At 37.7% G+C, this 25,741-nt stretch overlaps 1 protein-coding gene across 7 annotated transcripts in view; it reads left to right on the plus strand.

Annotated features, from left to right (window-relative positions):
* LRBA (LPS responsive beige-like anchor protein) overlaps nt 1–25,741 on the plus strand; it is a 757,395-nt gene that overhangs the window by 662,419 nt on the left and 69,235 nt on the right. For all 7 annotated transcript variants that reach the window (XM_024977540.2, XM_024977539.2, XM_024977542.2 and 4 more), the window contains exon 48: nt 10,054–10,221. In XM_024977540.2, the coding sequence (XP_024833308.1) occupies nt 10,054–10,221 (168 nt within the window). The remainder of the gene's footprint in view (nt 1–10,053; nt 10,222–25,741) is intronic.

Here is a 25,741-nt window from a genome sequence, read left to right on the forward strand (position 1 = left end):
AATAACTTACATCTTAGTTCACTTCAGTTCAGTTCAGTTCAGTCACTCAGTCGTGTCCGACTCTTTGCGACCCCATGAACCGCAGCATGCCAGAGCTCCCTGTCCATCACTAACTCCCAGAGTTCACTCAAACTCATGTCCATCGAATCGGTGATGCCATCCAGCCATCTCATCCTCTGTCATCTCCTTCTTCTCCAGCCCTCAATCTTACCCAGCATCAGCGTCTTTTCAAATGAGTCTGGTCTTTGCATCAGGTGGCCAAAGTATTGGAGTTTAAGCTTCAACATCAGTCCTTCCAATGAACACCCAGGACTGATCTCCTTTAGGATGGACTGGTTGGATCTCCTTGCAGTCCAAGGGACTCTTAAGAGTCTTCTCCAACACCACAGTTCAAAAGCATCAATTCTTTGGCGCTCAGCTTTCTTTATAGTCCAACTCTCACATCCATACATGACCACTGGAAAAACCATAGCCTTGACTAGACAGACCTTTTATGACAAAGTAATGTCTCTGCTTTTTAATATGCTGTCTAGGTTGGTCATGACTTTGCTTCCAAGGAGTAAGCATCTTTTAATTTCATGGCTGCAATCATCATCTGCAGGGATTTTGGAGCCCAGAAAAATTAAGTCAGCCACTGTTTCCACTGTTTCCCTATCTATTTGCCATGAAGTGATGGGACCAGATGCCATGATCTTCTTTTTCTGAATGTTGAGCTTTAAGCCCACTTGTTCACTCTCCTTTCACTTTCATCAAGAGGCTTTTTAGTTCCTCTTCACTTTCTGCCATAAGGGTGGTGTCATCTGCATATCTGAGGTGATTGATATTTCTCCTGGCAATCTTGATTCCAGCTTGTGTTCTTCCAGCCCACCGTTTCTCATGATGTACTTTGCATATAAGTTAAATAAGCAGGGTGACAGTATACATCCTTGACGTACTCCTTTTCCTGTTTGGAACCAGTCGGTTGTTCCATGTCCAGTTCTAACTGTTGCTTCCTGACCTGCATACAGGTTTCTCAAGAGGCAGGTCAGGTGGTCTGGTATTCTCATCTCTTTCAGAGTTTTCCACAGTTGATTGTGATCCACACAGTCAAAGGCTTTGGCACAGTCAATAAAGCAGAAATAGATGCTTTTCTGGAACTCTCTTGCTTTTTCCATGATCCAGTGAATGTTGGCAATTTGATCTCTGGTTCCTCTGCCTTTTCTAAAACGAGCTTGAACATCTGGAAGTTCACGGTTCACGTATTGCTGAAGCCTGGCTTGGAGAATTTTAAGCATTACTTTACTGGCGTGTGAGATGAGTGCAATTGTGCGGTAGTTTGAGCATTCTTTGGCATTCTTTGGCATTGCCTTTCTTTGGGATTGGAATGAAAACTGACCTTTTCCAGTCCTGTAGCCACTGCTGAGTTTTCTAAATTTGCTGACATACTGAGTGCAGCACTTTCACAGCATCATCTTTTAGGATTTGAAATAGCTCAACTGGAATTCCATCACTTCCACTAGCTTTGAACTTACATCTTAAATCTTTGTGAAATCTGTCCCTCTTCTTCACTCCTGCTGCTACCTTCTTGATCTGGGTTCTCAGTATCTCTCACATAAGCTATTACAGTCATCTTGAAAACAGTGATAGTCAGTTGCTCAGTCATGTCCGACTCTGCGACCCCATGAGCTGTAGCCTGTCAGGCTCCTTTGCCCATGGAATTCTCCAGGCAAGAGTACTGCACTGGGTTGCCATTTCCTTCTCCAGGGGATCTTCCCAACCCAGGGATTGAACATGGGTTTCCTGCATTGCAGGCATATTTTTTACCATTTGAGCCATCAGGGAAGCCCTATAGTCATCTTAGAGATGACTTTTTACCTCCTTAGTCTCCAAAGGGATATTTCATTTCATTTTCCCTAGAACCTAGCATAGAACAGAACTGATAGTAAAACCTGTATAAGTAAATCTTATAAAGGTTTGTTGATTGAATGGATGACAGAGCTGCTGATAGTAATCAAAAGTTGCAGAATGAAAAGAGACTTTTACCCTACGTAATGTACATGTATACAATTGAACACACAAAGTAAGTACAGATGTAATTCTCTGGCTGAACTTGTCAGTGCTTAAAAGAAATATTCAACATTTGCATCCATATTCTCTAGTTCAAGTTTTTCTTTATTGGATATTCTTGGAAGTGGTGATATAATAAGTGTTGTATTTTGCCAAGAATTTTGATTTGCCAATATAAGTTTATGGCAGTCAGTCCAGGGAATCGTTGGTGCCATGAAGACAGCTCCTTGTTTTTATCTGAAGTCCCTGTGGGATTAAACTACATCTGGCAATAAGTAGGGATTCTGGTCTGGCCATCTTCAAAGGCAAGAGACTGCTAGTATTTATCAGATCTATGCGGATAAGCAAATGGGGAGGGATTAAATTTTTTTGGTTTTGTTTTCCTTTTAATAAACAACTATAAAATTAAAACCTCCAGCTTTCCAACAGCAAATTAATACATTTTTCTATGATTGTTAAAGAGGAAATCTATTCTTTTATTTCCTATACTTAGGCAGATAACAAAGAATTTTGGATTAGTATTTTATTTTCTTAAGTATGTATTTTTATAACTAGTTTATCTTAGAGAACATTATAGCCATTTAGAATACCTCAAATTAATTTTCAAGGGATCCTTTACTAAATCTTTGTAAAGGGTTGGGCATTGAGTACAGTGATTTAAAACATTTTAGCATCAATATGTATTTGAATATCATGATTGGTATTTAGAAGCTTCTGTTGCTATTTATCCATGTGGGAAAGTTTGTGCAGAATTTCTTTCAGAGGAAACTCTTGCACTAGTCTTAAGGAAGACAGCTACCCCTTCCAAGTGAAGGTGGGCTTACCTCCCATAGAGACTCCTTGTGTCTTGCACACAGGCATTTGTTTGCTCACATTTTAAAGAGATTATTAGTCCTATGACTCGGTTCAGCTGTTGTTGAAGTATGTAGCTCTGCATTTACTGACAAAGTAAAATGGCTGCATTCCAGGTACTTGTCACGGAATGTAATCTAGAATTTACCATCCAGTGCCTTACCTAAGAGAAATACTATTTATGCAGGATTGCCTGAAGAATACGGAGTTTCTCCATTTGTCCGTACTTCAGATCTACCCCAGGATTAAGTCAGTCCCGCTGAGAGTCACATACCTGGATTCCATCATATTGCCACGGGAGGAATTTCTTATCTCAGGAATAGAAATAATGTGTTTTTCTAGGCCATCTGGTTTGTTTTTACATTATAGTCACTTTTGACTCTTCTAAGTGTTCTTGTTTCTTTCTTTATGTTGGCTGTTAGAAAGCTTAACGTCAAATGCATGGCATACCTCTCACGAGTCTACAGAACTTCATGGCACGGTTTTTACATACTTCTTACCCTTAGTTTCGCATCGCCATACTTATGTTAAATTTATTTTATATTGATACCTATTCATTACTATAAGTATTGTGAACTGCGTTCTGAACCAGGGCATGCAAAGTGTAAGCAAATGATAAATTAGATGGGTATATTCTAATTTTAATTGTTCTCTAGCATTCCTTATTGGATTTTTTTAAAAAGCTCCATCTCCCTAAGTGTATTGCACTATAGCTAGTTTAACATATCTGTACATTGCGAATTCCTAGATTTTAGATTAAGAGTGACCTAAGGTTGAAATGTTAATTAAATGTTTTAATGTTCTGTAGCTCTAAAGAAAATAGTTGGATAAAATGTCAGCGTATAGGACTATTTTAAACATTAGAAAAAAATCATCTCTCTGCAAAGAAGGGTAATTGTACAAGTTTGCCTAATCCTTTTGATCTTGGCGCACAGCAATACAGACTTCAGTTGAGATTAAAACTATGAATTTCAAAGGAAACATGGCCTTCAGTGTATAAAATATATAACAGCTGGTTGACTACTCCATTTAAAACTACACAATAACAATCGTAGACAGAATGATTCTCCTGCCAAAAGATGCACAAGTGCTTGATGGTTATATCAGGATATGATACTAACTCACTTTTCTTTAGTAATGGTATAAATGTAGCAGTGAGCAGTGTGCTATTTGGCTGCACAATCTCTCTTTGCCCAGCAGTTCAAGGGCAGTTTAGAAGCACAGAACTCCTTTAGTGATTTCTCTATCTGCCTCTCAGTCTGCACTTCAGTATGTTGTTGACTAAATTTCATCTTTTAACTGTCAGATATAATTTTTATTCTTAGCATCCTACAGTTTTTTCTAGATCTTTAATGATCTTTTATTTCCCCCCTTGGCATTCATAAATGGTTGTTCTTCATGTCAGAGCTTCACACGTATTGTTTAAGCCCCAAAGTTAAACTTTTCTCTGTAGCTAATATAAAATCTGTTTTACATTTTTGTTATATATTTACATTAAGGTAAATATCTGAATTCTAAACCATTTTGTAATATATTTATAATCCATATGGGAGAATGTTAAGCTCATGTTAGATTATAGTTCATCAAATACTTTAGTATTTTCACTGCTGTGTTTCACCTGAACAAGTAATCCTTAAATAGGTTAATTAAATGAATTTTTTTTTAAAAAAAAAAGGATTAATGTGAATTTGTCACATCTTGAAAAATCCCATTTGGAAAGCATATTCACATTCTGAATTTGTATCTGTCCAGTATGAAAAAAAAATGTTGATTTTTCTCTTGACCTTTCTTTCTCACAAAATTTGATGTAACAGCAATTTTTCTTTTCTATTTTTTCAGTTTATTTCAGAAAAGGAAATTATAGGTAGATTAAACATTTGCTGGAGTTACTTGGCTTTTTCATGAATTCAGAGCCAGCATTTAAGGAGTTAATGTATCTTATTAGAGGGACAGGAAATCTGGCAACTATTGCAGAAACTAGACCTAATGGTGCACACAAACAATTTGTCAGTCTTCTTAAATGTGAATAGCTTTCCGCAAAGTGGCTGCTCTTGCTTTGTTTGAACAGGCTAAACTTTTCCTTTTTGGACTTTAAATCTTAGAAGTGAAATGTGATCCACATATTCAATCAAAATCATTTAATTCAAAGCATATTTTGATTGGAACAAAGTTGACATGGAAAGAAACTCTAGAATAAAAAAGTTGAAAGGACTTTATATCGTATATTTAGCAGGAAAATTTGAAACAGTTCTAATTAGGCTGAAAAAAACGGCTTTCTTCAATGTAAATTACAAAGGTCATATATCAATGTTAAGGAAACATTACCACCAGTGTTTGAAATCCAGCACATGCAAACATAACAGACCGGTTCATTTTAAATCTGTTTGTGTGTGTGTGCATGTGTGCGTGCGTGTGTGTATCATAAGAAGGCCTTATTACATGTATTTAAAATGAAAAATAGTTTAAAATTCTAAGCTCATAATGTTGTATATTAACATTTTTGCCAATCCAAACATTAACTCCTTTGAAACTTAGTACTATCTACACTCAAATGAATTAAGACTCTTAATTACATGTACAAAAAGTCACAAAACTAATTCTTATGCTTTAAACTATTAAAATATGATTAAATGCACCTTATAATTAAATTCATATCAAGTCAAGAGAGTTAGTGATTTTTATTTTATTTGAAACTTACAGCTATGGCATTTTGTATATTGGAACAGAATCAGGCCTTCTCAAAGCCTGGGATTAGAAATAGTGAGGTAGGCATACAGAGATGTGTACCTGGGCTGCAGAAACCTATTTCCTTCTGGTTATATAATTATTTCTATACTTAAATAAAATTTGACCTGATTATTTGATTTTTATAAAAATTATTTATGCTATAGATACCAGTAGCTTTTGTTTAGCTGCTTTTCTAAAATTGCATGATATGAGAAGATTTAGCAAAAGTGTAAGTAAATATTAACATTAATCTGGGAATTACAAGTATGAGAAACACAAATAATACACAATTAAGGTTTCCTGATCATGAGGTAAACAATTATCTGATAATTTCTTTTGTTCATTGAAATTGGTCTTCTTGATTTTACCTAAATTTTGCATTAGAAAAAATTTGATTTTTTGAAAATAAAAGGCAATTGCTAGAATATTTCTAAAGCATGATTAGACTAATAAACATATGATTGCTTTATATTTTAGAATTTTTATTCTCAAACAGCTTAGAATTTCTTTGAAAAAGCAAATGATTTCTGCCTAAGTTACTATATTTTTTGACTCCACTGTAAGAGATAAGAATAATTTTGTGTAACATTTTTTAGCAATAAATAATTCATTTCCTTAATGGGTTAGTTTCAGGAAAACGTAGATTGTGATCTTTCGGTGAGATTTATTGTTAGACACATATTCATATATGTTATAATTATTTCTGACACAGGGCTACACAAATGAGTTATTTATGAATAATTTACTATTTTCTTTATAATATTAAGCCTTTAATTTGTTGATGTTCTGCATGTGGACCAAACAAATGAAAGTTACTAATAAGTGTTTGTATTTGACATCTGTATACTGTACTTTTTAGCATATCTCAAGTGTTTTAGACTCTGCTTAATAGATCTCATTAAAAAAACAGATATCAGCCCCAAGACAGTTTGTCAGGACTAATATGAGTCCCCCTGGATTGGACTGACAATTCATGTGAGGCTTCATGCAGTAGTCTTTTCATAGGTCTTATTTGAACCTTAACAATTGAACATTAGTTACTGATTTATGTTATAATAACTCAGATGAGTTGAATATTATTGTATTGTGTTGGACATTTCAGTGGATTTTCTTTTTCACAAATTTTACTCAGAGCACACGTTGGATGTAAATGATGTCTAGCCTGCTAGGGGAGTGCTAACAATTGATTGGTTAGGTTTGAGAGCAGCATGGGAAGAATGTTACTATCCCCTAGCTGCAAACCGTATTTAACTCCAGTCTTAATGAGGACTGTCTGTCTTTAAAGGCTTTGAAAAATCTCAGATGCTTAGCATTCCACTGGCATATTTTTATATTTTTTGTGATGCAAAATGTATATATAAACAAGTATTTAAAGAGTATCTTAAAAATCTTATGAAAGGGAAATTAAATAAATTTTAATTTAATGGTTTTGAATCTCAAAAACAGAAGTTATAAAATGTATTCCCAGGGTTTTCCATTTTGAATTATTTGCATTTTTTTACCCTTAATACCTTCCTCCTGCTTGTCCTTACCTCTTCTGTCAGGTCTGCAGTAACTGCACTTGTTTATTATCATATACTATTGGTTAGGCAGTTGTCACTCACTGGTATCAAAAGAATGTTAAAGTCCTGAACTGACTTTATACTAAAGTGATTTTTAAACTTTTGGGAATTCCCATATATCCATGGTAGTTGTCCTTGTGTGTTCCTGTAAAAGCTCTGTTGTGACAAAGAGCTGAAGACTGCTTTAGCTTTTTAAAATGTGTTTAAAATTTATTCATAAAAGTAATGTGTGTATCAACCTCTGGAAGAGATTTTGCCAATAATGTGATGAATTACGGATTGGCCAGTGTAACAGGGTGAGGGGAGGCCCGAACCGTGACACTGTGGCCATTTCTGCACGCACGTTTGTGACATGATGTGAACATACTGCCTGTCATTTCAGCACTTTTGCTGAACATTTTGATGTGGTGTCAGATGTAAAGGTTTGAGCATCTGAATCTAACCAACTTCACCATTTTGAATGTGCGTAAAAAAGTAATCAACATTAGAAAGACTCACAATTCTGTTTGATAACACATAAAATAAAATTGCCCTAGTTTTTAGAGCTTTAATATTGAGAAAATTTGTACTGCATCATTTGCTGGGCCTTCTGGAATTTTATAGTCTGAAATCACACCACCACCGACACTCAGGAGACTCCTGACTGTTTTATCTTATTAAACAATTTTAAAATCATTAATTTTTAATTAGCTTAGATGCAGGGTTTCTTTTTATCGTTTCAATAGTGTGTATATATGAACTAAACGTTTTTTATTTAAACTACTGGCCAGAGTATTATTTACATAAATAAGTGTAGGTTCTTCCTTACAGTACCTACTGTGAGTTTGCTTCATAGATTCACACATTTTTGTAGACTCAGAGATATTGCTTGCTCATCTATTATCGTAGAGCTTTTCAGCAGCTTATTAACTCAGATTTTGAACAACAACTAAAAAGGATGTAAGCTCAAAGATATGTACAGGTCCTTCTCTGATTGAAAGTTCTAATTAAGTGAATTGGAGAAAATTAACTGAAATTAGCTGTCAGAAAGTCACATTTAAATGAGTGATGAGCTAGTCTGGCAGTAAACATTTAAATGATATAAATTGCCATTTAAGTGTATGGTTTAATGTTTGTCATGCATTAATGTGACATGAGACTGCAGTGACAATCAAGCAGCTTGCTCTAATTTGAACATATTTAGGGCTTTTGTGTAGAGAGCACTGCACACAAATTAAGACAATTGCTGTTTTTATGTGTCACTTTAAACATGTACTCCACCCCCACCCCACACTCCCATCACTACCCAAGGCCTAAATTAATGAAACAGAAGTATCATTTTTTGTGTGCTTGCATCAGTAGTTCCTGGATTTTCAGATTAATTTAAATCTATGAGCTTAAAATAGGAATTTACTGAAAGTTATTACAGTCTAAAACAGGAGGAAGTTTTGTGCTCTCTTAGCTGTTTACTAAATTTATAAGTATAGTGAGTTTTATAAGAGATGCTTTAAACAGTAACTTTTCCATTGAAACTAGCTAAATATTTTTAAGGCTTATTTCAGTCCAGGTATACTTTGAAATATGAGAATTGCCTAGAGTTTTATTTTTACACTTTATGATATATGATATATTGTGAAGCCGTGTTAAATGTTATTAGTTAAAGGAAATATATTATTTGAATTTAACCATAAACAGTTTTCTTATTCATAGGCCCTCATTTTAATAAAGCACATATCTACACAAGTGTACACCTGTGAACTTCTGGAACATCTTTTGTCACAAGGTTATTTATATATCTTACTGGTTGCTTGCTAGACCAAAAGTTAGTCAATTTTGTTTTAAAACCAGCAGTTTTCTTTTCATAATATTGATAACATAGCATTAAGCCACACCAAAAATGCATCCCAGTCATGCACTTATGACTCTGAAAATTAGAATTTCAGTGTGATACATTACCTGATGTAACTTGGTACACTTCAAATTAAACTTCAGAGTTTGAGAGCTCTGTTATTCAAACAACATTACTTATTGATATACTAGCCCATCATGGTTTTATGTTGGAATAGTTTTTAACAACATACAAATGAATACTTTTCTTTAAAAAAAAAACCAAGTCTCTGCTTATGAAAGCTCTTTAGCTTTTTAAACTTTATTAAGTTCAGCAAACATTTATTGGCACCAATGGTGTTTTAGGTATAGTGCTTGTAACTCTGGGAATGTGGTGATGAATTGGAAGTGATCTTGAGCCCAGCATTTCTACTGAAAACTTGATTATGTTCATGTTCATTCATTATTTATTGGACACTGTTATGTTTATAGCATCAAATATTCAGTCCAATTTGATATTATTACATAGAATAATAATTCAGTAATTACAAGGATCACTCCCAAGATCTAATCTATTGGTATAAAAACTCAGTTGAAGTAGCCAAATGATTTGGTTACAGTTGTTGCAGTGGGCAGCAAAATGTTTTAATTCTAGAAAAACTATAAATATTTCAAGTGAATAGTCAGTGTTTAATATTTTCACATTTGCTGTTTCAAACCAGCCTTTACATTGTATGACCTCGTTTCTTTGAAACATAAATTGAGTACCTGCCAGGTCCTGAGTTACAAATGTGACCAAGATAGACCCAGTCCTGGTCTTCACAGTGCTCACAGTACACGTAGATGAATACTGAAATATAAACAATCTGTTGTAATCCAGTGTGACAAGTGCTGCAGAGTCTCTCATTATAGAAAAAGGAGAACAAAGTCTAGTGGAAAATAAGGACTTCAGAATACCTTAGTTCACAGTTTAGAGTTAAACTTCAATGCTTATTCTAAATTTCTCTATCTTTTAAAAGTAGAATTCAGCATAATAATAAAAACTACATTATTTTTTCAGGCCCTGGAGAGTGAATTTGTTTCCTGCCAGCTTCACCAGTGGATTGACCTCATTTTTGGCTATAAACAGCAAGGACCAGAGGCTGTTCGAGCCCTCAATGTATTCTATTACCTGACCTATGAAGGAGCTGTTAATCTGAATTCAATAACTGATCCTGTATTGAGAGAGGTAGGTTACCTGACTGAGTCTAACATGTATCTCTAGACCAGAAGCTGTTAAATGCCATCTTCCCCACGCTTTCATTTTACTGTTGATGAAACTGAAATGGCAGCCCACTCCAGTGTTCTTGCCTGGAGAATCCCAGGGATGGGGGAGCCTGGTGGGCTGCCATCTATGGGGTCGCACAGAGTCGGACATGACTGGAGTGACTTAGCAGCAGCAGCAGCCGCAGCAGCAAACTGAAACCAGCCGGGTAAAGTAATGTAAGCAGGATAGCCTTTAAGTTAGTGACCTACCTGGGACTTGATGTTAAAATGAGAACTTTTTCAATTTGACCCCTTTTAAGGGGACAATAATCATATTTATTATTTTTATAACCTTTAAGGCTATTCACTAGTTTAACGAACTAGGAAAATAATTTGTTAAAGAAATAAGATTATAAGCATATAATATGATAAACACATATTTATGTACAAGTACACTGCCTCGAGGGACGTGAGTCTGAGTGAACTCCAGGAGTTGGTGATGGACAGGGAGGCCTGGCATGTTGCGATTCATGGGGTCACAAAGAGTTGGACACGACTGAGCGACTGAACTGAACCGAACTGAACTGAACACATATAACCAAATAGAAGTTAAGAATAAAGTCTGCAGCTTTCGTACATCATCATACTTGGTGCTGGACATTATTGAGAACTGTTTTATCCTTCTCATTGATTTTCTTAAGTAAAACTCAAAACACAGTTTTGACAAATACAGTATTCACCAAAAAGCCTGTGTATGGCCTTAAATTTTTTAAACTATTTTAATTTAATTATTCTTCTTCTGGTTAACATACCTCATATATAAAGATGTATGTATGTTAGTGAAATTGAACAGATAAAACCTTATATGTCTGTACAGTTTTAGAAGAGAACATTATTGAAACCAGGGAGTTTTGATTCATAGGGAAAGTTGTATATCACTGTAAAGGGAACATCATTTGTAGTAAGTAAGGTTTGTTGTTTTTCACTGGCACTTGATGTATTTCTTTATAATTCTATTTATGACCTTATCATGTTGACAGTGAATGAAAGTACATATTTAAGTATATTTGCCAGCGTGCGTCATCACCTGGTTTACGTGCTAGATAAAGAAGATTGGCACGCAAACAAAAGCACTGCTCATTTGATGCACTTACCTTAAATCACATAGGTTGGAATTGCTGGTTTTTAGTTTATTTTTGAACGGGGTCAGATGGGCTCTAAAAGACACAATTTTTCAGTTCTTTGAAAATGTTCCTTCTAGGGGGCATTTTGTTTTATTGGAGCAACAACTGACTGCATAACACAAAATATACACAGAGTTCCGTGTAGGAAACTGAGGTTGGAGCAAACATGCAATTGTTTACAAAACAGTAAATAAGTCATTATTAGAATAGAATTGAATAGGCCCATTTACCTTCTTTTTTATTGTTTTAACCAAATTTGAATAGTGGTACTATAAATGTCCATAATTATTTAATACCTGCTTCTGTGTTTTTGTATTCCTTTGTAGTTATTATCCATATCTACTTCTGTGACTGGAATCAGTATATATTTGGCTTTGTCATGTCCTGTTTACTTAACATATGAGCATATATTATTTTATGGTGCTATAAAATCTGAGTAGTTTTAATTTTGAAATTCCATTATATTCTGTAGAGTTGCAATGAAAATGTACTTAATACTATTTCTCCCAATGTGAGGGTCCTATTCCTTTTTTTAAGACTTGTGTGTCCAAGTCAATATAGCTGAACGTTTCCCATCATTCAAGTTTGTGCAAGCTATGATCAGAAAGGATGGCTCTCTGTAGCTCTGTGATGCTGTTAAAAAGTGAGTCATTCCACCAGCTAGGTGTTTTCTCTATAGATCAGTGTCATTGGCTCTTTGTGTTTATTCTCGATTGACCCACCCTGCTTCTCACACCTCAGTTATTTACCAAAGGAGTTTATCATATACTGTTGGCAGTATAATCTAAAAAAGCAGTAGAACTTCCAGTAGAGCTTCCTGAAGTGAAGTCGCTCAGTTGTACCTGACTCTTTGCGACCCCATGGACAGTAGCCTGCACCAAGCTCCTCCATCCATGGGATTTTCTAAGCAAGAGTACTGGAGTGGGTTGCCATTTCCTTCTCCAGGGAATCTTCCCGATCCAGGGATCGAACCCAGGTCTCCCTCGTTGTAGACAGACGCTTTACCATCTGAGCCACCAGGGAAGTCCAGAACTTCCTGGGGTAATGGAAATGTTCGTTGTATCTACGCTGCCCAATACAATAGCCACTAGTCACATGTGACCATTGTGTGTTTGAAATGTGGCTAGTGTGACTGAGGAACTGAATGTTTCATTGTAGTGAATTTAAATAGCCACATATGGTTAGTGGATATGATATTGAACAGGAGACATCTAGAAGATTGTGGTGTATCTTTGCTTACCAAATTTTCAAAATCCAGATTCTAAGCAATGGGATTTTGCTTGGGACAATAAATGGGACAATAAATGTTTGTTAAATTAACTTGGTAGAATATTTGAAATTGGGCTTCCTAGGTGGTACTAGTGGTAAAGAATCTGCCTGCCAATACAGGAGATGTGGGTTCGATCCCTGAGTTGGGAAGATCCTCTGGAGAAAGAAATGGCAACCCACTCCAGTATTCTTGCCCGGAAAATCCCACAGACAGAGGAGCCTGGCGGGCTACAGTCCACGGGATCGCAGAGAGTCGGACACAAACGAGCTCACAGTGACTAGTGACTGTGCACCATTTGAGACTTGCGATGTGTATGGACACATATGTGTTCACCAGATTATATGTTTTATTCCACTTTAACATGTCCTGACTTCAAATATTGGTTTCTACTGTGGTTTGAATTATAATTCAGTGGCATTGAGTATATCCATATTGTTATGCAACCATCACTACCACTTATCTCCAGAATTTTCATCTTTCCCAAACTGAAGCTCTGTATACCTTATACAGTAATTCCTTGTCTCTCCCTGCCCTCGGGCCGTGACAACCACTGTTCTGTTGCCTCTGGGGAATTTGATTATTCTAGGTATCTCAGATAAGTGAAATTATACAATATTTGTCCTTTTGTAACTGGCTTATTTTATTAAATTCCGTCCGTGTGGTAGCATAGGTCAGATTTCCTTCCTTTTTAATACTTCACCATATGTATGTACCACATTTTGTATGTCTGTCTGTTAGTGGATATTTTGGGTTGCTTCCCCCTTTTAGCTATTATGAACATGCGTATATTAATACTTGTTCAAGTCCCTGCTTTCAAGTCTCTGGGTATATTCTGAAGTAGAATTGCTGGATTATATGGTAATTCTATGTTTGACTTTCTGAGAAACTGCCATATCAAGTAAGCTTTCAGTATTTTTCATAATCAGCATTTGCTAAAGACTATTTAAAACTTAAAGTTTTAAATGTTTGTTTATTTAGTTTTGACTGTGCTGGCCTGTCTTGTTGTGCAGGCTTTTCTCTGGTTGTGAGTGAGGGGCTGCTCTGTAGTTGCCACGCTTGGGCTTCTCACTGAGTGGCTTCTTTTATTGCAATAGAGCTCAGTAGCTGGGGGCACACAAGGTCAGTTGCCCCGTGGCACATGGAATCTTCATCGAACCCGTGTCCCTTGTATTAGCAAGTGGATTCTTAACCACTGGACCACCAGGGAAGCTCTGTTGAAAACTTGTGCTTTAAGTTTCTTTGACTTCTTTTTTCCCCCACAACTCCAAGTAGTTAATTATCAGCAAATTAACCTTTAGCTGAAGAGCTTTCCAACTCATTGCACCCTGTTTTATTTATATACATATATATTATATATTAGATTCAGCATTCACTCAAAAATCATGACCTGACATATTCTAAGTATGGTGGGTACTCAGGGTTCTTAACACACTACATCAATTCATTACTTAGCATTATTCATATAAGTATATATATTTGCTTCCTGAATGTTATTGAAACGAATGTGATCTTTTATTATATCCACTCCACATTATGGTGCTGAGTTTTGTGACATGACACTGTGATACAGTAGAATCAACAAATAAATGTGGATTTGATTCCTGACCCCAGTGCCCATAATTGTATGCCTTAGCTCTTCCTGAGAGTCTATGGAATTGGTAGGATGATGCCCATTTCATGCAGATTTAAATGACGTGTAACAGATAAAAAGGCCTGGCGTGGTACTCAACAAGTGTTAGTTCCTTCTCTTATATTGTTTACTGTTAAAATGTTGAGTTAGAAAACCCAGCTCTAAAAAAGAATAAGAATTAACAGTTGCATCTTAAAAAAAAATCATAAATGTTAACGCTAGAGAAGTTATTATTTTTTTTAATTTTATTTAATTTTTAAACTTTACATAATTGTATTAGTTTTGCCAAATATCAAAATGAATCCACCACAGGTATACATATGTTCCCCATCCTGAGCCCTCCTCCCTCCTCCCTCCCCATACCATCCCTCTGGGTCGTCCCAGTGCACTAGCCCCAAGCATCCAGTATCATGCGTCGAACCTGGACTAGAGAAGTTATTAAAGACTGTTTCCTAGAGGATTCATACAGAGTTCATTGTAAAGTGAGACAAGGAGAAAACAAAAAACAAGACTAGGGTCATTAACTTTTTTTCAACAACTTTTTACCAAACTTAAATTATGTAATAAGGGTAAAGAGTGAAAAGGTGAGTCCCTGCCCCTATCAGCTGTAGCATGTTGTCTAGTGGAGAAACATGGATAAATAAGCACTTTGAATACTGTGATAAATTCAGTATAGAGATAAATACACTATATGTGTGCCCAGGTCTGGAGACTAGGCACTGAACCTAGACTGCAGATTCCAGCATGTTTGGGAAATGAGAGGCTGGAGCTGGAGATTGAAGGGTGAATAAGAACACTTGGTAGAGTTATGAGCGAAGGATAGCTGCACAGAAGAAGCTGCATGAGCCTCCTGCACATCGGTAAAAGAGACCATGGTGGGCAATTAGGTTTGTGGAAATGAGCTGAAGGGGACAAAAGAGAGAGGTGCCAGAAAAAGTAATTTTAATGTCATGAAAAGTAATTTTAGGAGATTTCCATGCCAGTCCAGTGGTGAAGAATCTACCTGCCAATGAAGAGGACAGGTTTGATCCCTGCTCTGGGAAGATTCCGCATGCCGTGGAACAACTAAGCCCACACACCGCAGCTCCCAAGCCTGCATGCCCTAGGCTCGCGCTCCACAGCAGGAGTGTGTGTGTCAGCCGTCAGTCGTCCTGACCGTGACCCTGTGGACTAGAGCCCATCAGACTGTTCTGTCCATGGGATTCTCCAGGCAAGAGTGCTAGACTGTGTTGCCACCCGCTTCTCCAAGGGATCTTCCCGGCCCAGGGATCGAACACATTGCAGACAGACTCTTTACCGTCTGGGCAGCCCTGGATGCACCGCAACTAGAGAGTACCCCCTCACGACCCCCGCTCTGACCCCTGTCACTCACAGCAGCTAGAGAAAGCCCACCCACGTGCAGCAGTGAAGACCCAGCACAGCCAAAAATAAATAAAATTTTAAAAAAGAAAAGTAATCTTCACTGTGTTATAAGTGGGTTGGAGTTTGGTAACATAACTGCATATACTTTAGAATCTGTCTCAAAGAAGACTGAACAAACTGAAAATTCCTCATTGGCTTATTCTAAGGATCATTAGAGAAAGAAGCTTGGATTAAAGAGGACTGTGCTGTGAATGCGACGTGAACAACTAAACACAGTGAGGAAAGGAAGTAACAGAAGAACTTTTCAGTGCTTTATTGAGAGAGAGTTCACACATGATACAGTTCACCCACTTGAAGTATATACTAGTTTTAGTTTATTCCCAGAATTGTACAGGCTTTGCTACAATCTAATTTTACATTTTGTCACTATCCACAAAGAAACCCCATATCCATTGCCAGTCACTCTGAAGGAGTTGTTTTTTTTTTTTTTAATGGATAGGTAATTTATGATGTTTCTCTGTTAATTGGAAAGCTCCAAAGAGAAGCATGTATCATAGGAAAGAGTATGTAATAGACCACTAAGCTCTATGAGAAAAAGGAAAAAAAAACAAAATCCAGAGCACAGATAGATAAGCCCTGGAAAATCCCATGGGCGGAGGAGCCTGGTAGGCTGTAGTCCATGGGGTCGCTAGAGTTGGACACGACTGAGCGACTTCACTTTCACTTTTCACTTCCATGCATTGGAGGAGGATATGGCAACCCACTCCAGTGTTCTTGCCTGGAGAATCCCAGGGACGGGAGAGCCTGGCGGGCTGCAGTCAATGGGGTCGCACAGAGTCGGACATGACTGAAGTGACTTAGCAGCAGCAGGAAAGAATACAGTCTTGAGTGGGTAGAGTGGAAGGCCAACCTGGGGACTGGTTTAAGTAACTGTCCATGGGTGAGGTGGGATGGCAGCCACCTCCATGAGAGTTTGTACCAAGAGTGAGGTAACGTTTGTGGAGATACCTTATACAGTGATAGGTGCTTAACTGATACTCAGTAATATATAAACTGTTATTTCCTTTCCATGTTGTTTTTCTCTGTTCTCAATAGCAGGAGAATAGAAGTAGAAAAAAGTTGAATAGAGAAGGTATGTAGGTAAGTCACTTCAGTCGTGTCTGACTCTTCTCGACCCCGTGGACTGCAGCCTTCCAGGCTCCTCGTCCATGGGATGCTCCAGGCAAAGAGTACTAGAGTGGGATGCCATTGCCTTCTCCGTATGTGTGTGTAATTATACATGTGGAGAGAGAGAGACGGGGGTTTGGCCATAGGAATATGGTAGAATATATATAAAAAAGAATTGAGAGTGAAAGGGTGGTCAGTGAAATTGTTAAAGGGATATTGATGAAATGGTGGCTCTAGGCTGGTTTGGATAAGTAAGGAAAAGGGCTGATAAATTGGAAGAGTTTATTCTTTCATTAATTATTCATTTATTCAACAAATTTTGTTCAAAGTCCTAAAAATACAGTGATGAGCAAGAAAGTCAGGCAAAACCCCTTCCCTCATGGAGCTCAATGGACAGAAAATAAACAATAAAAACTAAGTTCAGTTAGTAATAAGTGCTATGAAGAAAAAAAGCTGTGTAACAGAATAGAGTGATGTGGAAGCAGGACAATCTTTCAGAAAGATTGTTCACAAACTGCCTTTCTCTTCATAAAGCTTTTCCTCCTGCACTTTGAGAATGACGTACATTCTTGCATGGAAGCCCAGGGAGGCAGCTCCCACTGCTCCATCTCCAGCCAGCCTTGTTCCTGCACCCCGTGCCAGGACAGCCTCCCAAGTCTTGTCAAGTCTTGCTAGTTGTAAAGCTTCCACTACCGCCGTCTTCCGATTTGCTCTCTGCCCCATCTCCAGACTGTCTCATCTTTCTTTCAGAATCTCGTTCTTCTAAGAGGCTTTAACGTCTCTAGTATTAGGGAATTTGTGCATACACTTGGCTTATACTAAAACATTATCCCTGCAAAATCATGGTAACGGTATCAGGATGGATTTGGCCTCTCGAGTATTTAAAGGAGACCGGACTAGACGTTTTGTTCAGTACCTCTAGTTTTCCTTATTTCTGTTCACTACTGTCTACTTAGTTTTCATCTGGAACACTTAAATGTCCACACAGTCATACACAGAGGCAAGCTGTCTACAAACAAGTCATGTATGCACCTATTACTTGGGAAAGGCTCCATTCCTCAAGAGAAAGTTTTATTCTAGAATGAATGGTTAATACATATGGTGTAGTAAGTGATCATAAAAATAATCTCTCTATAAAAAAAGCACTAAACGATAGAAATAATAACCATAAGAGGAGGAAGAGTAATCAGAGAAACAGCCTGCAGCACATTAAACTTTTATGTTGTTTTTAATTTTTAGAAAACAGCTGGGTTATCAATATACAACTCTCTCTGTATTTGCATATGTCACACACCAGAAAGAATTATTTTTTCAGGCAAGTATGCTTTTTTCTCCCCAAATATCTGTGACCTCCAACTAAAGGATTTGTTCTTCTCTTGAGCACTTTATTCTAACTGACCTCTTTATTTCTTTATTTTCGGTACCCTTTTCTCTACCGTCGCCACTTTTAATATACTCTGTTTCTTGTCTGTGGGGCTTCCCTGGTGGCTCAGATGGTAAGGAATCCTGCCACTGCAGCAGATGCAGTAGACGTGGGTCTGATCCCTGGGTCGGGAAGATCCCCTGACAGAGGAAATGGCAACCCTCTCCGGTATTCTTGCCTGGAGAAATCCCGTGGACAGAGGAGCCTGGCGGGCTACAGTCCATAGGGTTGCAAAGAGTCAAACATGACTGAATGACTAACACACACATTTCTTGTCTGTACAGACAAAGTACAAATAAATAAAGATTTGTTATTTTCTGATGATTAATTTTTTGATTATGTTTTAATTCATTCACCTTTCTTCCTTGTACCAACATTTCAAAAAAACTAAAAAACAGGGAAAGAAGTAATTTAAAAAGAAGGAAAATTTAAGATAAACGAATTCAGAGTCAGATATGAATAAGAATAAATATTTTTCTTAAGGAAAAAACCTTCCAAAATCCAAATGATGAGTTGAATATTAAGTTTACAAAATAATTTTTATTTTCCAAAAAAATGGAAACCAATTTCCTTAAATTATTTCTTTAATATATTTAGAATATAATTGTATTTAGGGGCATGATTTCTAGAACAATTCTGTATCCTTTCTTATATGCAGAACTTTCCTATCATTTATCATATAGATGGTATTTGCTATATCCAAAAGTTGAGAGCTCAGTTAGCAACTCCTTGCTGCTGCTACTGCTGCTAAGTCGCTTCAGTCGTGTCTGACTCTGTGCGACCCCGTAGACAGCAGCCCACCAGGCTCCCCCGTCCCTGGGATTCACCAGGCAAGAACACTGGAGTGGGTTGCCATTTCCTTCTCCAATGCATGAAAGTGAAAAGTGAAAGTGAAGTCGCTCAGTCGTGCCCGACTCTCAGCGACCCCATGGACTGAAGCCCACCAGGCTCCTCTGTCCATGGGATTTTCCAGGCAGGAATACTGGAGTGGGGTGCCATTGCCTTCTCCAAGCAACTCCTTAGTGTAAGACAATTCATTGCTAGAGTTTTATTAGGTCAGAAATAAGTATTTAGAAGTTGTATGGACAGTGATGTGCTCTGAGTGAGACGTTTCCACTACATGTCAGAGCACAAAGGAAAAACAGCCAACCCAAACTGAGGCAGTACTAACCCGCCCAAGCATAGTCCTTAAGGAATGAGGGGCAGGCACAGCGGTAGGAGGGGCAGGGGAGCTCAAAGCAGAGAGCACAGCGTGTGGGGAGAGGTCGGGGGTGGCGGGGGCATAAGCAGCTGACGACCAAGAGTGGTTAGGTAGATGTTGTCTCCAAAACACATTTGGAAACCATTTATGTCTGTGTCATGTCATTAGTCCAAGCCACCACCATCAACTCTCCCCTGACTGGCCTGGTCACCCTTTCCTACGCTTAACTACCTGCAGTCCACTTTCCACTGAGCTGCCAAAGTGACATTTTGAAAGTATAAATCAGACTGTGTCCCTCCTCTACTTAAGCTCTCCTATTTCACGTGAAACGCAGAATAGAGCTCTGCTCGGTCCGCAGGGTCTGGCCCCCGCCTTCCTGCCTCATCTCACGCCCTGCCGTCCTCACCCTCGTTTGCATGTGCTATGACACCGACCTTCCTTCTGTTCCTGCCCTTATCGTTCGGACCTCAACGTGAAGGTCATCTCTGCAGCAAAGGCTTGCCTTCACGCATCCATGCCTGGTGTCTTTTTGTTATTAATTGTAGCTTAATTTAAAGCTGAAGACCAATACATGTGACACAGATTCTTTGAAATCTTTTTGAGACTTAAGCCACCTCGGTCTTTGTTCTGTGTGTGCCTGAGAAACTATGGGTTCTCTGCGGTTTTTAGGCGTAGAGGCCACTTTCCTATAGACAGTAATAAGTAAAGACCACTGAAGAATGTGATTAGTGAATATTATTTTTTATTAATGTTAGTGATTGTTCTGTGGTGTATTTGACCCTACAATAAAGAATTCCATACTACTTGCTTTCTCAGTTGGTATGCTCTCTTTTTGTATTTTTCCTGTTTCTACTTTAAAACTATCAGTTCTCACTTCTTGTTCCTGTGTCAATATGTCTGTCTGCTGGACACCTGCCTTCCTGCTCTACAATTAGCTATTTCTTAAACGTGATAGCCTGAGAAACCAAAAGACCAGGATAAAACTAAATTTAAAGTAAATATATAGGTTTTGATTACTTCCTCAAAGTATGAACTAGAGTAACGAAAACACTGTGCTCTAGTTTTAACGTTCAGTGAAACAGAATAGAGCTTTCAGAAATGTGTGTGTGTGTGTGTTAGTCATTCTGCTGCTGCTGCCAAGTCACTTCAGTCGTGTCCAACTCTGTGCGACCCCATAGACAGCAGCCCACCAGGCTTCCCCGTCCCTGGGATTCTCCAGGCAAGAACACTGGAGTGGGTTGCTATTTCCTTCTCCAACTCTTTGCAACTCCATAGACTGTAGCCCACCAGGCCCCTCTGTCCATGGGATTCTCCAGGCAAGAACACTGGAGTGGGTTGCCATTTCCTTCTCCAAAAGGAACTATAGAAAGAAAGTGAAGTCGCTTAGTCGTGTCCGACTCTTTGTGACCCCATGGACTGTAGCCTACCAGGCTCCCCTGTCCATGGAATTTTCCAGGCAAGAGTACTGGAGTGGGTTGCCATTTCCTTCTCCAGTTTCATAAATAGATACGAGAATATATGATATAGGTGGTATTTTAAATCACTGGGAAAAGGCTATCTTATGTACCTGTTATGTTAAGACAGCTAGCTAATTGTTATAAATTTAGATCCCTGTTTCACATCTTAAAGTGAAAGAAATTACAGATGAATTACATATATTTATTTGGAATAAAGGTTATAGTATAAGTATAAAAAACTGAACTACAGGACATAGAAAATACTGTAGTAAGTAGTTTTATAATCTTGGAATGGAAAAGGCTCCTTTTGTATGTCAGTAACAAAACCAAAGTCATTAAAGAAATTGTTACATTTGTCTACATAAAAACTGAAGTTTTTGTATGTCCAAAAAAAGACAACAAATGATAAATTTCAGGGATAGATAATTCACAAAAGATGAAGTCCAGGCCATAAATGAATGAAGCCTCGCTAGTAATCAGTGAAATTCAGTTGCATTCAGTAAAATCCAACACATTTTTTACCTGTTGGACTACCGAAGATGAAAAATAACAAAAATTTCTAATTTTTAGAAAACAATATAGTTGCTCAGGACTTCCTTTGTGGCTCAGCTGTTTAAGAATGAACCTGCAATGCATTGATCCCTGGGATGGGAAGATCCCCTGGAGAAGGGAAAGGCTACACACTCCAGTATTTGGCCTGGAAAATTCCATGGACTGTATCGGTCACAAAGAGCTGGACATGACTGAGTGACTTTCACTTTCATAGTTGCTCATAATAGCAAAAAAAAAAAACCCCACAAGAACCACATAAATATCTAACAGTAAAGAAACTGATTAAATAAATATAGGTAAATCCGTACAGTGAAATGCTACTATATACATCATTAAAATTATAACTGTATATTTCTATATTTATTGTTATGGAAAAATACTTTCCATATTACATACAAAAACAGATCATGTTTTGAAACATAGAAAATACACATTTTGTGATGTGTATTTATACATTAGGAAATTTCTGATGTTTATATGGTCATCTTAGATGTTTATATGGTCATCTAACTGAAAATACGGAGAAGGCAATGGCACCCTACTCCAATACTCTTGCCTGGAAAATCCCTTGGACGGAGGAGCCTGGTAGGCTCCAGTTCATGGGGTCACTAAGAGTCGGACACGACTGAGCGACTTCACTTTCACTTTTCACTTTCATGCATTGGAGAAGGAAATGGCAACCCACTCCAGTGTTCTTGCCTGGAGAATCCCAGGGACAGAGGAGCCTGGTGGGCTGCTGTCTACGGGGTCGCACAGAGTCGGACACGACTGAAGCGACTTAGCAGCAGCAGCAGCAGCAACTGAAAATAGTTATTTAATCTTTGATTAGCGAGATCATGGAATTCTTTTATTTGCTACTTTCTGTATGCTGAAAATTTATCCTCTGGAAAATCAAAAGGCAAAATCCAAACTCCTGGTCTTTCACTCTTGTGAGGGGAAAAAGTATCTGCTTAAAACTTCAAGCAAGCAATGCAGGTTAACATGAGGATAAGAATATTGACTTTGGTTTTGACTTTTTGGAGGTCTTTTGTGACTACTTTCTGGGACTGGCCATTTTTAATGTTGGTAGGATAGTGACTTTATATATAATGATCTTTGTGTAACTTCAGTAAAGATGAAGGAGGTTACAATTTCTTCACTTACCTCTCTCAGAAATTACAGTACCTGTAATCAGTTTTTTAACTCGCTGAACTAGGATTGTTTTTCATACATTTTGGAAACAAATTCCCTCATTTTTTCCAGCATATTTGAGGAGGACCACAAAAGATCACTTCCACTCTTTCAGAAAATATCTTTGGTATATCACTGTTAATTGTAGTTCTTATCATCATTTTCTAAAAGCAGGAAGGCTTTTGACTCAGGACTCATAAAATCTTGATTTCTGGGTTCACTACTAAATTGTGTATGTGTGGTGTTTGTATGGTTTGTATATAATTAAATGGTATATAAAGGGATTTTACAACTTATTTATCCAAAAATGTGCCAGAACCCTGAGAATTCAAATACCACAAAGTATAAAGTTAAAGAGTAGAAAGTCTCCAGCTCTAAGATTAGACTGTGTTAACCAATGCCAGAGTCGCATGCTAAAGTCAGCTATCGTGGTTTCTATATGATGTTCTTTGATATATACAGAAAAAAGCCTCTGCCGCCGAATTCAGTGCCTTTTACTCATGTTTGAAACTTCACCATTAGAGATGATTTATTTAATTACAGACCTATTTTTTGAAACAACTTTTTCTAGTCATTCAGCTCCCTGTGTGTAGGACTTGATGGTAGACTTTGACAACAGGAAAAGTACAGACACAGCATAGGGTTCGAGCACCCAGCGTGTAGGGAGTGCAGGGACAGACTCCAGGGTGCACCGGGGCTAGGGGGCGGAGGTGGGGGCTCAGAGACCAGAAGGTGCGCTGCCTGTAGGTGCTGCTTAGGGCACCGCTAATGGAAACAGCATCTGCCATCTGTGCTTTTCCTTCTCTCACCTTACTGAAATACTCACTACATTTGCTCTGGAAGCATCGTTTTCTCTTCAAGCAAATGCACTGTTATTTTATGTTTATGTGAGTTCAGAAATTAAAGTTATTCATTCCTTCTGAAAATGGAACTCAGCTCTATTTATAAAGATGAGTAGAGAAGAGGAAAAGGAGAGATGTGATCCTGCTCGATTTAAGGAATTACATACAGTGGGTCTCATAATATGAAAGTAAAACCCGAAAAATTTCCCCTAAGTTGTGTTTAGTGTCAGTGGTTGATTTTCCCTCTTCCAAATGCTGTTGTAGTAACACATAATCACTCTGAGAAGATCTGTTTTCCAAAAGAAGCAGCAGCAGTGTTTAAGTTTAGATGACCCCAGTCTCATGACAGCAGTAGCAAATCAGATATCTTATCCAAGGAAAAGCATTTTTGGCTTAGAATTCAATCATTTTCATGGTGGGAGTCAACAGCTTACTCCAGCTCTAACACTACTGCAGAACACTCGCTGCAGTGAATCTTTCAGAAAGCATAAACACAATTGGTATTTATAGCATTGTTAACATTTGCTAAATAGTTAGGGGAATGGTCTGTAAGCCTGTTTGAAGCAGGTGGGGGAGCAGGAATCTTTGTTGTGACTGCGGTGAGATTTAAGAGTAGAACATTAGTACAACGGGGTTACAATGGTTGTAGCAAGAGAATAAAGTGGAAATTTTGAATACAATAAGTTAAGATTGCACACGGCTGCAATTCAGAGTGTAACAAAAATAATCCTGATGCATCTCTGGCCAGAAGTGTGTTACACAGATGGCACATTTGACACAGTGCAGGGCAGGAACTGTACGGTGAAAAGCCAAATAAACAGTAAGGATTAGTCAAGTTTTAATTGAAAACCTACATAAAACCTTGAAATTATGCCAAACTGTCTTGTATATTAAAATCACAATCAGAGTTTCCCTTAAACATTAAAATTGTCAATAAAGCTAATCTTCATATTTTGCCAGTTATTATGCCTCTTGCAGACTTTTGAATTAAGTAGGTGTAGCTAAATTTATACACCCAAGGACGTGAAGCAGAGTGTTCATATTTTTATGATTTTTTTCTCTATCAGTTGCCCAAGGAATCCTGAGCCGCTCTATTATGCTGATGACGTCTGTCATAACCCTGTGCTCTCTTGGCACCATCTTTATTTTAAATTGAAAGTGTGAAAGTACTCTCAAATCAAGTGACTGAAAATTTTTTTTCAAAATATTAAACTAAATTCAAGCTTCTAGAATGGTTAAGTCAAATTACCTAGATTTGAAAAATCTCTGTAAGACTATTTGCAAGTGTAACCGATTGCTGACTGTTAGAATAGCATAGTCAGATTTCAAATTTCAGAATAGCAGTGTTATTTTCTTTTGTTTCTACAAAGAAGAGGAAGTTTACTTGGAATCACTATTTTTAGTTTATATTATTGGTGCAAAGGAAGAACTGAGGTTCTGTGAATACAGTATTCAGGAAACACTTAAGTGCAAAAATTTTAAACGTTACATATGACTTAACGCTGTTGTAACAGTAAACATATTGCCTTCCCTCTGTCTCTGCCAGGTGTGTGTGTGTGTGTGTGTGTGTGTGTGTGTGTGTTGTCTTTCAGTCTTAAGTTTCTTGAAATCAAAGATTCCTCATTCTACCTCATTTCAGTGTTTGTACATGGTGGATACTCACAAATACGACTGAGAAAATAGATGAAATGGTTCTTAACAAATGAATGACCAAATGACTGTTTCCATGACATAGTTTAAACAGACTTGTCTAGTTTTAAGAAATAATTTAACCTTCTGAATGCAACTATCCTGATTTCTTTTTTTTTCCCTTTGAGAACTTTGACTGTGTTTTCACTGTTTGCCTCTTAGTATTGGCAACCTCTTTGAAGTAACATTCCACTTATTTTTCTAGGCAGGCGGCTTTATCTACTCGTTTCCAGTAGCTAGAGATGGAGGTGTTTTGAATGAGCACATCAATGTTCTAGACAGAGATACTGTTTGAAATTATCCATGAACACAGTACTGCTGAACATTATTGAGTGACATTTGTTTCTCTTGGTTGTGTCTGCTCTGACTAGCTGGTTTCTTTCAGATTGGCAGCTGGAATTATGCTGCGGTGGATGGACAGCTCCGAGAAGCAGAGATTGTAGTGAGGCTGCGCTGGGTCTCAGTGTAATGTGCCCGGAATGTATGGGCTCAGTTAAAGGCTCTGATGGGAAACCCGGGCATATTTTCACAATTTATAGTTATTTTATGTATAACT

Source organism: Bos taurus, chromosome 17 (assembly GCF_002263795.3).
Source record: "Bos taurus isolate L1 Dominette 01449 registration number 42190680 breed Hereford chromosome 17, ARS-UCD2.0, whole genome shotgun sequence".
In the NCBI taxonomy this organism is placed as follows: Eukaryota; Metazoa; Chordata; class Mammalia; order Artiodactyla; family Bovidae; genus Bos; species Bos taurus.